Source organism: Bombina bombina, chromosome 3 (assembly GCF_027579735.1).
Source record: "Bombina bombina isolate aBomBom1 chromosome 3, aBomBom1.pri, whole genome shotgun sequence".
Taxonomy (NCBI): domain Eukaryota; kingdom Metazoa; phylum Chordata; class Amphibia; order Anura; family Bombinatoridae; genus Bombina; species Bombina bombina.
The window spans coordinates 724,159,612-724,176,885 of record NC_069501.1 but is presented as its reverse complement, the minus strand read 5'-3'; the positions used below and the strand labels follow the sequence as shown (position 1 = coordinate 724,176,885).

Below are 17,274 nucleotides of genomic sequence, written 5' to 3'. Positions count from 1 at the left end.
GGCACCTTACACCTCCAATGGCTGGGGAATTCACCACCTCCTATAATGCAGACAACCAGTGAAACAGACTCTCTCCGTCGCCACGCGGTCAGGAATACGGAAATGGTGACTAGAAATGTGACCACGCCCGGTCCCAAGGTACACCGTGCAGGCCAACTAAAATCGCGCCAAAACCACAAAGGCTGCGCAGCCTAACAAAAAAGGAAATTTATGCTTATCTGATAAATGTATTTCTTTTACGATATGACGAGTCCACGGATTATGCCTCCTGTTTAGCAGGAAGTGGCAAAGAGCACCACAGCAGAGCTGTATATATAGCTCCTCCCTTCCCTCCCACTCCAGTCATTCGACAGAAGTTAGGAAGAGAAAGGAAAAGCCAAAGGTGCAGAGGTGACTGAAGTTTAACAAAATTAATTACCCGTCTTAGAAATGACAGGGTGGGCCGAGGAATCGTCATATCGTAAAATAAATTTATCAGGTAAGCATAAATTTCCTTTTCTTTTACAAGATATGACGAGTCCACGGATTTCATCCTTACTTATGGGATACAATACCAAAGCTATAGGACACGGATGAAAGGGAGGGACAAGACAGGAACCTAAACGGAAGGCCCCACTGCTTGAAGAACCTCTCTCCCAAAACCAGCCTCAGATGAAGCAAAAGTGTCAAATTCGTAAAATTTGGAAAAAGTGTGAAGACGACCAAGTTGCAGCCTTGCAAATCTGTTCAACAGAAGCATCGTTTTTAAATAAAAAAACTTCTTGATTGAAGAATCTAAACTAACACCTCACTTTACCTTTTCCTATCACTAACACAGGCAAAGAGAATGACTGGAGTGGGAGGGAAGGGAGGAGCTATATATACACAGCTCTGCTGTGGTGCTCTTTGCCACTTCCTGCTAAACAGGAGGCGTAATCCCATAAGGATGAAATCCGTGGACTCGTCATATCTTGTAAAAGAAAAGGCCGTTATGTTCCGATATAGCCATGAGCCCAAATATCACTACACATTAGCAGACACAATCACATAACAAACATGATTAAAGTCCCCCCTGTTCAATAACCCCCCTCAGGAGATATTAACCCTCGATTCCATAATATAAAGGAGTCCTACTGAGACCCTGACTTCTTTGTTTACTTTACACTGCACATCATCTTAAGTAAAATGAAACTATCTTACAGGAATCTATGCAGTGGAACAGGAACACAGCCCTTTAAGTGTGACAGATAGTAGCCTCGCTTCCGACATTGACTTGAGTGAACAAAGCAGGCAGCGAAACTCGTCAACGCTGATTGCTAAGGAGATGTTAATATGAGTCGGGATGGTTTCACAGAAAAACTCTCCCTGCATCTCCGGACTCAAAACTTGTATCCATGCTCTCACTGAGAGTCTGACAGGACTACTTAAAACTCCAGTCCCATTCCAAAGAGTACTACCCTCCATAAGAGACTATCTTTAATCTTCCGACACTTCTCTGCCAACCTCCTGTGACGAAAGGCAAAGAATGACTAGGGGATGAGGGAAGTGGGGGAGGTATTTAAGCCTTTGGCTGGGGTGTCTTTGCCTCCACCTGGTAGCCAGGTTCTGGGTTTCCCAAAAGTAATGAATGCAGCTGTGGAGTGGACTCTCCCTGTTTAAGAAGAAAACCCTTCTATTCAAAACAGAAATGCATCCATGTGTACTCCAATTTTGGCTGGAATGTCCATTTAAGCCAGCATTCTACCCACTTAACAATCTTAGCATCTACTCAAAGGCAACATATTTTGTAAATAAGTTTGTTGAGTAGGGAAAGTGTCAAATCCTTTGTTAAATGTTAGGTATGCTACATCTATGACTCCTCCCTAGTCTAGTAATTTAGTTTCATGGTCAAAGAAATAAATTTGATTAGTCTGACATGATCTCATGCAGTGAAACCATGCTGTCCTTTGTTTCTAGGAAGTTTGTATGAAGATAAGACAAGTCTTTCCTTTAAGAAATTTTTAGCTAATTTTCCTGCTATTGACATGAAACTGACTGGTCTCTAGTTGACAGAATCTTCCCTACTACCCTTTTTATGAAGAGGAGGTACATTAGCAATTTTCCAGTCTTTTGGAACAACTCCTATTAGCAGTGACTGATTAAACAAATGAGCTAATGGAGTAGTTATCACAGATCAAAGTTCTCTTAGAACCCTTGAATAAATATTATTTGGACCCACAGACTCAGTTTTATTTTTGATATAGGCATTAAAACATCTTTCTCTGTAAAAAGAGAAGTACTACCCACATTATCATTTAACATAATATGGTTTAATATAATTTCACTATCTTTGCAATCTGTTGTGAAGACTGAACAAAAGTAAACAATTAGTTTGCTGTTTGTTTATCTCCTTGCACTACTCTATCATCAATTTGAAGTCTTACTATCCATTCCTTAGTTTTTCTCTTTTTATGGATTTATCTAAAGAAGATTTTGTATCCATTTTTTATTTTATTTTATTTTTTACAGACTCATTAGCCGGATTACCTACTTTGTTGTTTTGTTGGGTTCTCCATTTTTCCCTATCCTCTTCTGAGCCAGAGTGTTAGAATTTTTTTTTTTATATATAGACTGTTTGTCTAAAGGTGACAGTAAAGTTAAAATTAAACGTTCTTGGTTTACATAGGGGATGCAATTAAAATTACTTGTTAAAGGCTAAAATTAGGTAGGTTCATAGGATGGTTTCTAAGCCCTTGTAGGCTGCCAATTATCAGTGCATTAGCTTTTCACAAGTAGACAGCGCTAGTTCATGTGTGCCATTTAGATAATCTTGTTCTCACTCCCGTGGAATTATGCATGAGCCAGCACTAACTGGCTGAAATGCAAGTTTGTAAAAAGCACTGAGATAAGGGGCAGGCTGAAGAGGCTTAGCTAAAGTATATTAATATAACAGTCTTGGCTATGCAAAACTTGGGAATGGGTAATAAATGGATTATCTATCTTTTTAAAAGTTCTTAAAATATTTACACTGTTCTTGCACTCCTGCAATCTGTGCCATCACTTTCAGGTAATCATTTAGGTATTTACCCATGTAAGAAAAATCATCCTAAAACAAAAGGTTTACTATGGTTGCACAGTACCTTTGACTGAATATTAAATCATAGAGACTGATGATCACTAGAGCAAGTTCTCACTCACAGACACAAGATATAAATAACAAAACAGATTCCCCTTGCAAAGATTCCAGTACAAGTATATACTTCTCATTGATTTAGCAACTAACCTGTAATGGAGGCCTATATACAGTACGACCCAATTCTTAACACCTATTTCCCTTCAGTTTCTATATATGCCCAAAACACTTTCCACATTGACATTGGTTTCTACATTTTCAGTTACTTTAATATCTTCTTTCACATACAGAGCGACCCCTTTTTTTCTGCCTTTGTGCTCTAGTAACAGAATTCACAGCATCTGTGAGCTTGGGAATAACGTTACGTTACCAAAGTATTTTTTATAAATTTGTTTTTCTTTAGGTGTTAATGCAACCGTAATTTAGGGGTAGCCCAAAATGTTTTGAAAAGTGTAGGTAGGATCTGGGGGTTAATTTGGGTGGCTCATAGACCCTGGTAAGAAATTGGGATCTAGCTTTGTGTCTGCATTCTCCCGACTGTCAAGTAGTCCTGTGTTAAGCACATTTGAGGCAGAGACTGATGTTTAGCCCTGCCTGTAGTAAATTGACTGTTGCAGGATGGTTAAGTTAACCCTGTGTTATACACTGGTTATAGTGGATAGGGAGTAATTAAACCCTTTGTAACTCCTTTTCTCTGTAGAGAGTCTCACTGACAGAGATGGTATTGGTATAGTGGAAAACCCCTGTCCGTGACAACAAAAAATAAATTATCAGAACATTGTGATTCTGTTCTTAGAAGATAAAGAAAAATTATAATTCATCAGTTTGTCTGAACATCTTACTAATGAGATAACAGCTCCTGGTGTGAAAAAAACAGGAAACCACATTCTATTTTTCGGAACCACAACAAATACGTTTTGGAAGACACTGACGTCAGACTCTGCTGCTGAGCATAGACTCTACCTAACTTTTCACCAGGTTATTGTTTCTGTTTGGTATTAAAATGCTATATGACCGTGATCTATACAAGCTATGGACAGAACAGTTGTGAAAGAATGACTAACACGAGGAAATCCTGTAAACAGCTTTACAAATACCCTTACCTGCCACAACTAACAAAGATGATGAATTAGGCGATATATTTTATAAAGGACAAAGCAGTAATCTTAACAAAAAGACCTAATTATTACACTTACTTTTCTCCAAAAAATTTCCTCCAGAATTCTGCAGCATCGGCTTTTGTGATACGGAAATTATCGCCCTGGAATTGGCCACTGGGAAATATTGCCTTTATTTCTGCCAACATATGGCTAAATATGAGAGACAACTTCGTAAGATTTCGTCTGCAAGAAAGATAAAAGAAAAAAAAATTATAAATCTGATCTATAAGCCTTAATAGAAAAGTACTGTTACGTTATTTCTAAACATGCAGAGGATGTTGAGGAGTGTGAGATATGTGTTTACATATACCAGCTGTTGTATCACATCCTTATGTCATGATAATGAACAGACATATGGCTTACTAGGCTATTTCTTATCCTTTATAAAATGCCAATGTTATCAATCCCACAATCTGACTTATTTAAGGCATTTTCATTATTGTACTCCAAACAGAAGAAGCTTAAAGGGACATGAAACCCCAATGACGCAGATACAGCATACAATTTTAAACAACTTTCCAATTTTTCTCTATTACCTAATTTGCTTTGTTCTATATGTAGACTTTGTTGAAAAGTATTTGTAGGTAAGCTCAGGAGCAGGAATGTACTACTAGTTTCTTGCTGTTGATTAGTGACTGCACATATATGTCTTGTCACTGGCTCAGCCGATGTGTTCTGCTAGCTCCAAGAAGTGCATTGCTTAGAGCTGCGGAATCTGTTGGAGCTCTACAAATAACCGATAATAATAATAAATTGCTGCTACTGAGCCTACCTAGGTATGCTTTAAAAAAAAATGATACCAATAGAATTAAGCAAATATGATAACACGGGTAAACAGTAAAGTTGTTTAAAATTGCAAACTCTGGGCGCGATCCGATATACGGCACAGGTTTCGGCCGCGCCGCCCATAATTTCACCTTGCACATCGGGGTATTACATATATTTCGCAGGCATTTCCTAAGTGCCGTAAGTCGAATAAACTAGCGATGTCCAGAAATAAGCGTAAGTACAAATTTCTGGAGTCGCCAGTGACTTACGGCACTTTAGAAACTGCCGGCGCCTAATAAAAGTAACTAAAATTTTAAATCTCCCGTAACTGTCTAACATGCCTCCCAAAAATAAGTCCCACACGTATACCCCTATATCCGCAATCCCCCCTCTCACTCCTAATAATAAATGTATTAACCCCTAAACCGCCATAGCCCACAACGCAATACACCTATTAAAGTATTAACCCCTAAACCGCCATAGCCCACAACGCAATACACCTATTAAAGTATTAACCCCTAAACCGCCATAGCCCACATAGCCTATTAAATCTATTAACCCCTAATCTGCCGCCGCCAACCTTGCCGCCACTATAATAAAGTTATTAACCCCTAACCCTAACACCCCCCTAACTTAATTATTTAAATAAATCTAAATAATATTACTATTAATAACTAAAGTATTCCTATTTAAAACTAAATACTTACCTATAAAATAAACCCTAAGATAGCTACAATATAATTACATTGTAGCTATTTTAGGATTTATTTTTATTTTACATGCAACTTTGTATTTATTTTAACTAGGTACAATAGCTATTAAATAGTTAATAACTATTTAATAGCTACCTAGTTAAAATAATTATAAAATTACCTGTAAAATAAATCCTTACCTAAGTTACAATTACACCTAACACTACACTATCATTAAATTAATTAAATAAATTAACTACAATTAGCTACAATTAAATAAACTAAACTATAGTACAAAAAAACACAAACACTAAATTACAAAAAATAAAAAAAAATTACAAGAAGTTTAAACTAATTACACCTAATCTAAGCCCTCTAATAAAATAAAAAAGCCCCCCAAAATAATAAAATGCCCTACCTTATACTAAATTACAAATAGCACTTAAAAGGGCCTTTTGCGGGGCATAGCCCCAAAGTAATCAGCTCTTTTACCTGGGAAACAAAATTACAATACCCCCCCAACATTACAACCCACCACCAACACACCCCTACTGTAAAACCCACCCGATCCCCCCTTAAAAAAAAACTAACACTACCCCATTGAAGATCACCTTGAGCAGTCTTCACCCAGCCGGGCACAAGTGGTCGTCCGATCCGGCCAGAATTCTTCATCCTATTAGGGCAGAAGAGGACATCCGGACCGGCAGACATCTTTATCCAAACGGCATCTTCTATCTTCATCCATCCGACGAGGAGCGGCTCCATCTTGAAGACATCCAGCGTGGACCATCCTTCCAGCACGACTGACTAATGACGAATGACGGTTCCTTTAAATGACGTCATCCATGATGGCGTCCCTCGAATTCCGATTGGCCGATAGGATTCTATCAGCCAATCTGAATTAAAGGGACAGTCTACACCAGAATTGTTGTTTTAAAAGATAGATAATCCCTTTATTACCCATTTGCCAGTTTTGCATAACCAACACAGTTATAATAATATACTTTTAACCTCTGTGATTATCATGTATGTAAGCCTCTGCAAACTGCCGCTTTTTCAGTTCTTTTGACAGACTTGCAGTCTAGCCAATCAGTGCCTGCTCCCAGATATATTCACGTGCATGAGCACAGTGTTATCTATATCTATCTCTAGTTGTGAAAAACTGTTAAAATGCAATCTGAAAGAGGTGGGCTTCAAGGTCTAAGAAATTAGCATATGAACCTCCTAGGTTAAGCTTTCAACTAAGATTACCAAGAGAACAAAGCAAAATTGGTGATAAAAGCAAATTGGAAAATTGTTTAAAATTACATGCTCTATCTGAATCCTGAAAGTTTATTTTGGCCTAGACTGTCCCTTTAAGGTAGGAAAAATCAGATTGGTTGATTTAATCAGCCAATCGGATTGAAGTTCAATCCGATTGGCTGATTGGATCAGCCAATAGAATTGACCTTGCATTCTATTGGCTGATCCAATCGGATTGAACTTCAATCCGATTGGCAGATTAAATCAGCCAATCGGATTTTTCCTACCTTAATTCCGATTGGCTGATAGAATCCTATCAGCCAATCGGAATTTGAGGGACGCCATCTTGGATGACGTCATTTAAAGGAATCGTCATTTGTCGTTAGTCCGTCGTGCTGGATGGATGCTCCGCGCCGGATGTCTTCAAAATGGAACCGCTCCTCGTCGGATGGATGAAGATAGAAGACGTCTGCCGGTCCGGATGTCCTCTTCTGCCCGGATAGGATGTAAACTTCTGGCCGGATCGGATGACCACTTGTGCCCGGCTGGGTGAAAATGGCTCAAGGTAGGTGATCTGCAATGGGGTAGTGTTAGGTTTTTTTAAGGGGGGGATCAGGTGGGTTTTAGAGTAGGGGTGTGTGGGTGGTGGGTTGTAATGTTGGGGGGGGGGGGAGAATTGTAATTTTTTTTCCAGGTAAAAGAGCTGATTACTTTGGGGCAATGCCCCGCAAAAGGCCCTTTTAAGAGCTCTTTGTAATTTAGTATAGGGTAGGGCATTTTATTATTTTGGGGGGCTTTTTTATTTTATTAGGGGGCTTAGATTAGGTGTAATTAGTTTAAACTTCTTGTAATCTTTTTTTATTTTTTATAATTTAGTGGGGGGTTTTTGTACTATAGTTTAGTTTATTTAATTGTATTTAATTTTAGCTAATTGTAGTTAATTTATTTAATTAATTTAATGATAGTGTAGTGTTAGGTGTAATTGTAACTTAGGTTAGGATTTATTTTACAGGTAACTTTGTAATTATTTTAACTAGGTAGCTATTAAATAGTTATTAACTATTTAATAGCTATTGTACCTAGTTGAAATAAATACAAATTTGCCTGTAAAATAAAAATAAATCCTAAAATAGCTACAATGTAATTATTAATTATATTGTAGCTATCGTAGGGTTTATTTTATAGGTAAGTATTTAGTTTTAAAAAGGAATACTTTAGTTAATAATAATATTATTTAGATTTATTTAAATAATAATTAAGTTAGGGGGGGTGTTAGGGTTTAGGGGTTAATATCTTTATTATAGTGGCGACGGTGTAGGGGGGCAGGATAGGGGGTAAATATATTTAATAGGCTATGTAGGCTATGGCGGTTTAGGGGTTAATACTAGAATAGGTTTATTGTGTTGTGGGCTGTGGCGGTTTAGGGGTTAATACACTTTTTTATTAGTTATTGTGGTTGACGGGTAGATAGACATTGCGCATGCGTTAGGTGTTAGTTGGTTTTTTTTGCAGGCATTTTAGGGAGTTACGGTGCTCCAAGGCTTGCTACGGCTGCTTTTTATGGCGAGGTGAAAGTCCTTGCGCTGGATATTGGATACCAAATTGAGCGTCTTTTATATGTTAGTCTATGGGTAAAAAAAACTAAGTCCAACGGGTGAAATATACGAGCGTAACTTGTATGCTACGCTGTATATAGGATACAAAAAAAACGCACAAAAACCGGCGTCGCCGGCTTTTGCGGGCGACGCTGCATATCGGATGGGGCCCTCTATCTGAATCATAGGGGTTTGCATCTCCCTTTAATTTACTTTTTTTCAGGGAGAACTTAAAGTGAATGTAAAGTTTAATGAATAAGTGCCCAGAATCTAAAAATACTTTAAAAAACAAGGGGCACTTTCATTCATTAAACTTTACATTGAAGCTTCTTTTTTAAAATTCCTTTTTCTTTATGGAAAGCAGATCGGCAATCCTACGCCCGCTTCTCCTGCTATAGTTAGCAGATCATTGACGAATCCTGCTTCCTCCAATCGTTGTGTGCCACCTTTGGCATCTAGCTTGTAGGGCCACACAAACAACGATTGGAGGATGCAGGATTCGTCACCTGTAGGGTTAAGCACAAATACTCTCATTTTAGAAGGACATTAAACCAATTTGTTTTTTTGTCTGTTTTTTTTGCGATTCAGATTTAAACACATTTCCAATTTACTTCTTTATATAATTTGCTTTGTTCTCTTGGTATCCATTGTGGAAAAGCATACCTAGGTAGGCTCATCAGCAGCAATCCACTGCTGGGAGTTAACCTCTTACTGGTGGCTGCACATTTAAATCTCTTGTCATTGCCTTACCCAGTGTATTCAGATAGCTCAAGCAATGCACTGTTGCTCCTTCAACAAAGGATACCGTGAGTATGAAGCAGGTTTTATAATAGAAGTGAATTGTAAAGTTGTTTAAAATTGTATGTGCTTTCTGAATCATTAAAGAAAAAAAAAATTAGTTTCACCTCCATTTAATACATGCATATACTCTCACATAGACAGAACATTAATAGTTTATATATTTTCTATTCATGATGGGAAATAAATATGTCAGTAAGAAATATAAATTTACATCTCTTCCCTGCTTCCTCTGCCAGTTTTGGCAGAAATTTCTAAGCTTACAGATGACAAATTTGTCCTCTAAAGCAAAGAACTATATAATACTCAACATAAGAATATATTCCACTCCCAACCTTTTAATTCCCCAAGTAAACTCTTTTTACATTATTAATGCCAGAATGTTTAAAAAAAAAAACAAATGCTTGAACTTGTTGGCAATGAAGTGTAATGGATTTCTGGATACATTTGATGCTGTAACGAATATCCTCTATTATGTTTCTTCATTTGTCTGACTGTTAAGTACATAAACTGATCTCTAGCCTGGCTGTCACATAAGCAAATGTGTTTTGAAATTATATTCCAGAGTTTAGCAAACTAATGTGAGTCATTACTGAATACTCATAACTTGCATGTATTTTTTTTTTTCTTTTTTCAAAAAATATTTAAAACATTCAGTATTTAAGGTAGATTTTGCTTCACATTTTTCTTTTTAACCAGTATGTTATTTTAGGTTTGAAGAACTCTAATATAACAACTAAATCAGTATAGGGAGGAATCCTGGTAAATAAGATTGCATTTACTATAGTCATCTGAAGAAGAATATTTTATTCAACACTATAAAATAAAAAATTATTATCGAGGACAGGACTAATCTGCTCAAATGTGAGTGTAAGAAAAAGTTGGTCGTGAAAGGGTTAACCAAACCTCTGGCTAAGTTATCCCTATACCTGAACCAAGTGCATAATCAAAAGACAATGCAATAGAACTTACTCTGAATTTTAAATGAGCAGTAGATTTTTTTAATAACAAATTTAAAAATGGGACTACATTTTGACATACATATACACTGAACTCTTGCAGATGCTTAGGGGTCAATTTATCAAAGGCTTCGCAAGCCTTTCGACCCCCTACGACTGTAGGTTCTCAAGCAATGCACGAGTTGCTGTGGAATGTCAGCTGCTTGTGAAGACTATGAGTAAGATCTCTCTGTTCAAGTAACTGATGTGTGTGACTATTTCTGTGTAACGGCTTATTATTTGAGCTACAATTCCTCAAGTCCTTTGCTGGCTAATATTGTTCAGTTTATATATGACAGTGATCAGTGTACTGAGCTAGTTTATGACAGATCTCAGTGTGAGACTTCTGTCCTGTTTGTACGTTTGCCATGCTGCAGGCAGCATTAAAAACCCTTCAGAGAAGGCCAAGATGTCTTGAATAATTTGCAAAAAAGTCTGCTGGGCAGCATTAGAATCCTATTTAATTTGCAAAATTCATTAATTAGAGCTGTTCTGATAAGAGTTGGGCAGAGCACATAATTCCTATCAGAACAACTCTGATGTATATAATAGCACACATTAATAGGCATGGGATGATTTGTTTTTAAAAAAACATAAAATTTATGGGGGGGGGGGGGCTCATCTTGAAAGTTCTGCCAAACATGAGGCCCAAAAAACATGTTTGTTTTAAAATTAGGCATCCAGACCTTTAAGTTGAGATACTCTAGATCTTTATGATAAAAGTTGATTTGAGAAAGAAGGTCATGCCATAGTTGATCCACAAACCTAGTTGTGTGTGGCCAAGCTGGAACAATCGGAACTACTAATGACAGCTCCAAATTGGTCCAAGCCATTACTCTTGGTAAAAGAACAGTTGGTGGAAATATGACAAAAACCAAGGAGCAGCAAAGGCATCTACAAAACACGACTGAGGATCCCTGGATCTTGCAAAGTATCCTGGAGCTTGAAGTGAAAACGAGAGGCCATCAGGACCTCTCTCTACAAACTGATTAAAAACTGCAAGATGATATTTAACTATAAGACTTTCAACACAACTTTATATCTATTGCTTACTATCCTGCTAGATTGTTTATAGAGGTTTGTTATATAGGTATTTGAGTATTATTTAACTAAGCTGTTCTAATCTACTTCTTTACATAATGTAAAGGATATTCCCCTTATGTAGAGTATTTCCATTTTCTAATTGGTAACTATCTCTCAAGGTGTTTCAATTCTGCCGAGACTGTATCATGTTATCAACCTTTTTAGGCCAATGAGGGTTATACTAAATTTCGACCATCATACTTTTTGATTGTAGGCAGGTCCAAGAGTGACCTTCGGACTAATGGGAGAATTTTTATATAAAATAGAGTTTTCGGATATACTCGTCAAATTTATTATTATTATTATCTTTAATTTGGTAATACCAAAACTATTTTGCTTTCAAAATAGTCTTCAAATTGTTCTTATTATGTCATGACAACTGTTCTTTGTAATATTTCTATAAAAACCTCAATAAAAAGATTTAAAAAAACAAACAAACAAACTGCCAGATACAGAAAACAACTCCCTTGGATTAAAAGAATGTCAATTGAATGATGAGATTGTAGTCTGCTCAAAATTCGAAAAACCTCCCTCATCGCTAGGGAACTACAAGTTCCACCTTGATGATTGATATACGTCACTGCTGTAATATTGTTTGATTGAAAATGCAGATAAGTCTCATTTCAGAAGATGCCAATTCTGAAGGGAACTGAAGATTGCACAGTATCAAGCTAATTAATGGTAACCTTGCCTCCTGATGAAACCAAGCTCCCTGCACTCTCCTGGACCCCCCTACTGCACCCTAACCCGAGAGACTTGAGTACAAACAGAATATAGTCCAGGTCATATGAACAAAGATCACCCCCAGAGAAAACAACTGGTGATTTATCCACCAAGGCAAAGACTGCATTATTTAGAAATCCAAGAAGATTTTATGAGAGAGCACCAATGACAAAGCATGCAAAGATGCAGAAGTCTCATATGAAACAGTGCAAAAGGAAAAGTATGTGATGATGCAATCATCAGACCTAAAACTTCCATGAATTGAATAACAAAATAAAAAAAAGTGTGAATAAAGCACTTGAAATGGGATATGAAGTCCCAGGGGAGTCTTGCAGATGTACTTAAATAAAAGAGAGAAAAACACAAAAGTGAAGACCTGTTGGGCAAATAAGCACTATAAAACTGTGGTTCTTTACTTAAGCATAATAGAGCTCTGTCTCAGCTCTAAGTGTACAGGCTCATGTATATCATAGGTTTAAAGTTGGACTCGTGGACAGCCAAAGAAGTTTAAAAGCATTTATTGGACCAATTCAAAGATCACTCAGGCGTAAATAGAGACAACATTTAATGAACTATAGACACAACAAAAAACAGCCATTCTGCAGTGAGTGGTTTGAAAAGCTCAATGTTAAACCCCACCCTCCTCGTGATGTCAACATCCAGTGTCCAATTGCATCAGATGCACGTTTCACCAGTACAATACTGGCTTTTTAATGCATTGAACTACTGAAGTAATGCAAATTACCAGATGACTTGCACAAGTTGTTTTTACTTTGGATTACCCTTGAACCGATAAAGTTTTAGAGTTACTGAATCTATTAAAGACTCCTAGACAAACTGAATAGAGTAGAAAGAGAATCTCGAGTATAAATTCTCCAACAAGATTTGCAAAGGAACAACAGAATACTGATGGTATGAGACACTGCTAAAGGTAAACTTAAATTATGCTTACCTGATAATTTTTCAAGGTTTAAATACCATCCCCCAGTCATTCTGCCAAGGGAACAAGGAACAGTAGGAGAAATATCAGGGTGAAAAAAGGTGCCAGAAGAACGAATAAAAAAGAATTTAAGGCCGCCCACAGAAAAAAACAGGCGGGGAGCTGTGGACTCTCCCTGTACAGAAGAAAAGAAAATTATCAGGTAAGCATAACTTAAGTTTTTCTTCTTAAAATGGGAAGAGTCCACAGCTGCATTCATTACTTTTAGGAAAATAATAACCAAGCTTATAGAGGACACTGAATGCAAACGAGCAGTCCATTCTAATGGCACCACAACCTGACAACCCGGATACCAGATAAAAAACTACCTCAACAGAAGTAGGAAGAAAAAAAAATATGGAAGATGACAAGGTAACTGCTCATCAATTAGAAACCATAAGGATCCCAGTTAGAGATCATTCTAAATTCTGGACTCCACTGAGCACAAAAGCCTCTGAGGAGACAAAAGTCCCACTCTCTAGAAGCACACAAATAAAAACCTCTCCATGAACAATGGCAAGGGAAACAAACAACAAACTCCCATACCACATTCTCCCTAAATGAAAGAAGGGAAGAATCAGACAAGGTCCGAAGAACCTTCAGAAACAATCCCCAAAGAATCAAGGACAAAACAGAGAGAAGCCCCTAAAATAACTCGAAAAGAGCGGCTATCAGGCTGCAAGAGGACAAAGTCCCATAGAATATACTCTACCGACGGAGATCAAAGAAAGGAAAAATTACAGATCATCTCCTACATAGATCCAAAAAGAACCAATGGAAAGCCTTAACCAGAACCAGAGTCCCAGAAGGACAAAGGGACAAAAGGTAGAACCAAATTACCCCACCATAGACAGCTAACTAGCACCAAGAAACTGAACACCCATAGGTCAGAATAAAACCCCGGGAGCAAAACAGGAACGGAATAGCAACACCCGTTTACGCCACAAACAAAAGTCGCAGGCTTCCGTTGGATAGGCAGTCAGACTAAATGTCCAACCATAGTAACTAGCCAACCAAGTAGCTAGCAAACTTGCACCAGGACATTCCTGGAAAAGAACAAAAGAAAAAAACTCAGAAAGCAGGGCGGACCCACTCCCTCCCTACTAGAAATACGGGGTAGGGGAGGAAAACACCCTGACCAATAAAGAAGAATTAACTACACGCTAAGGAAAGGTTACCGAACCAATGAAATTTGCACAAAAGTTGATGCATGCCATATCCCCATGGGGTCTTGAACTTTGATCTCTCATGAAGTATCCCAGTGGCTGTCCACTCTTCTAAGAGTTCTGTTCTAAGATAACACCAACAAAATCCAAAGACAAAAGGAAGGACCCAAAAGAGATCAGAACTCCATGATTGAGAGACTATGACAGTCTCCAAAGATCCAGTCTGGATCAACCCTCGGACAACCTACAGCTCAAGGAATTAACGAATGAGCGAGCATCCTAAAACTCCTATCGGTTGACAGCAAGAGAGACTGCATAACAATCCCCCAGATCCCCAAATATATAGGATCAAAAAAGAGGATAAAAACCGCAAAAAACAATGCAGCAACGTTAAGGACATTTTTTGTGCAGATAGAGTTTGTTGTCTAGTGGATGCTTTTTAATGACAAAAATGAGCAGTGTTTCCTAAAGCAAAGATTTAAAGGGACATGAAACACAATTTTTCTTTCATGATTCATATACAGTATGCCATTTTAAACAACTTTACAATTTAGTTCTATAGTCTGGTTTGCTTAGTTCCCTTGGTATCCCTTTGTTGAAAAGCATACCTAGATAGGCTCAGGAGGTGGGAGCTAACTGCTGATTGGTGGCTGCACATATATGTAGTGCACTGTTGCTCCTTCAACAAATAATACCAAGAGAATGAAGCAAAATTGATAATAGAAGTAAATTGGAAAGTTGCTTAAAAATGTATGTTCTATCTAAATCATTAAAAAAATGGGTTTCATATCCCTTTAGTTGCCTTTTTTTATATATATTTCAAGCATGCTCAGTAGAAACAAACAGGTGAAAAATAAATAGAAGAAACCTGCACAGAAGCGATTGCAACTTTGCAGCAGAGGCTTGTGGAAGATGTAGTCTCAATTATTGGTTTCTATGGTGCTGTAGCCCGATGGGCATGAGTACTTGCAGCAGTTTTTTTTGTAGCATGTGCATGTGTTTGTGCGTATGCGTGAGTGTATCTGACTACAAAAAAAATAAAAATAAAATGTACCAGATAAATGTATTTCTTTTTTCACGCGAGGAGTCCACGGATCATCTTAATAACTAATGGGAATATCACTCCTGCCCTGGAGGAGGCGGCAAAGAGCACCACAGCAAAGCCGTTAAATAGCTCCTCCCCTCCCTCCCACTCCAGTCATTCGACTGAAGTTAAGGAGAGAAAGGAAGAAACAAGGTGCAGAGCCGTGGACTCATCATGTCAAAAAATAAATTTATCAGGTAAGCATATATTTTCTTTTTTTTTTGAGTCCACGGATCATCTTAATTACTAATGGGAATCAATACCCAAGCTAGAGTACACAGATGATATGGAAGGGACAAGACAGGGAACCTAAACGGAAGGCACCACTGCTTGAAGTATCTTTCCCCCAAAAGCGGCCTCAGCCGAGGCAAAAGTGTCTAATATGTAAAATTTAGAAAAAGTGTGAAGAGAGGACCAAGTTGCAGCCTTGCAAATCCGTTCCCCCGAAGCTTCATTCTTGAATGCCCATGAGGAAGCAACAGCCCTCATGGAATGAGCCGTAACTCTCTCTGGAAGCTGCTGTCCAGCAGTCTCATATGCAAAACGTATGATACTCCTCAGCCAAAAAGAAAGTAGCCGTAGCTTTCTGTCCCATACGTTTTCCTGAGAAAAACTACAAACAATGCAGGAGACTGAAGAAAATCCTTAGATGCCTGCAGTTAAAATTTTAAAGTACGAACCACGTCCAAATTAAGCAGAATCCGTTCCTTCTGAAAAGTAGGATTAGGACACAATGAAGAAACAACAATCTCCTGATAAATGTACCGATCAGAAACTACTTTAGGAAGAAATCCTAATATAGTACGTAAAACTACCATATCTGAACAAAAAATAAGGCAAGGGGACGCACACTGCAATGCTGAGAGCTCTGACACTCTGCCAGCAGAAGAAATAGCAACAATAAATAAAATGTTAACATCTAAGGAATGCATAGGCTCAAACGGAGCCCCTTGAAGAACTTTAAGAATTAAATTCAGAATCCACGGAGGACTAACTGGTTTGAACACAGGCCTGATGCTGACCAAGGCCTGACAAAATGATTGTACATCTGGAACAACTGCCAGACGTTTGTGTAACAAAATAGATAAGGCAGAGATTTGACCCTTTAGGGAACTTGTGTCAGGGTTTTTCCCTGTTTTGTTTGCCATGTGCTGCTGGCAGCCATTTTACTCACCTCTCTTGCTGACTTGGTGCATTGTGGGGGGATGCTGCTCATTTCCTGTACTTCCTTTTATGGCCAGACTGGTGTGCATCATCCGTGTGAGACAGGAAGCAGTCTCAGAATTGTGATGTCATCACTTATTATTTAAAGGGCCTCTGTTCAGTATGCTTTTCCTTTGCGTTGTCTCAGACCTGTTTGTGAGAGTTCCTGTGCATTACCTGGCTGCCTGACGTCCTTCCTGGTTCCTGGCTTGTTCCTGACTCTGCTGTTTCCTTTGTTCCCGATTCCGGCTCGTCTAACTATTCGCTTTGGCTCCTGACTGACTACCAGTTTTGGTTTTGACTCCTGGCTTGTTATTTGACTTGTGGACTTTTTATTATTTTTTGCTATTAATAAAGGTGTGATTATTTTTGCACTTCTCGTCTCAGTCTGATTCCTGGCACCCTGACAACTTGTCGATAATCCTTTTTCCAAACCCTCTTGGAGAAAAGACAAAATTCTAGGAATCCTAACTCTACTCCATGAGTAACCCTTGGATTCATACAGTAGAGATATTTACGCCATATCTTATGGTAAATCTTTCTAGTTACAGGCGTACGAGCCTGAATCATGGTCTCTATAACCAAGTCAGAAAAGACCCGCTTGGATGAAATTAAACGTATTAGAAGGTCCGTCCTCACCGGAAGACTCCAAGGTGGCAGAGATGACATGTCCACCAGATCCGCATACCAAA

The 17,274-nt window shown here is 38.1% G+C and overlaps 1 protein-coding gene across 3 annotated transcripts in view; it reads right to left on the bottom strand.

The window, feature by feature from the left end:
- The window catches only part of CBLB (Cbl proto-oncogene B), a 657,992-nt gene that overhangs the window by 424,327 nt on the left and 216,391 nt on the right, over positions 1-17,274 (bottom strand). For all 3 annotated transcript variants that reach the window (XM_053707540.1, XM_053707541.1, XM_053707542.1), the window contains exon 3: positions 4,288-4,434. In XM_053707540.1, the coding sequence (XP_053563515.1) occupies positions 4,288-4,434 (147 nt within the window). The remainder of the gene's footprint in view (positions 1-4,287; positions 4,435-17,274) is intronic.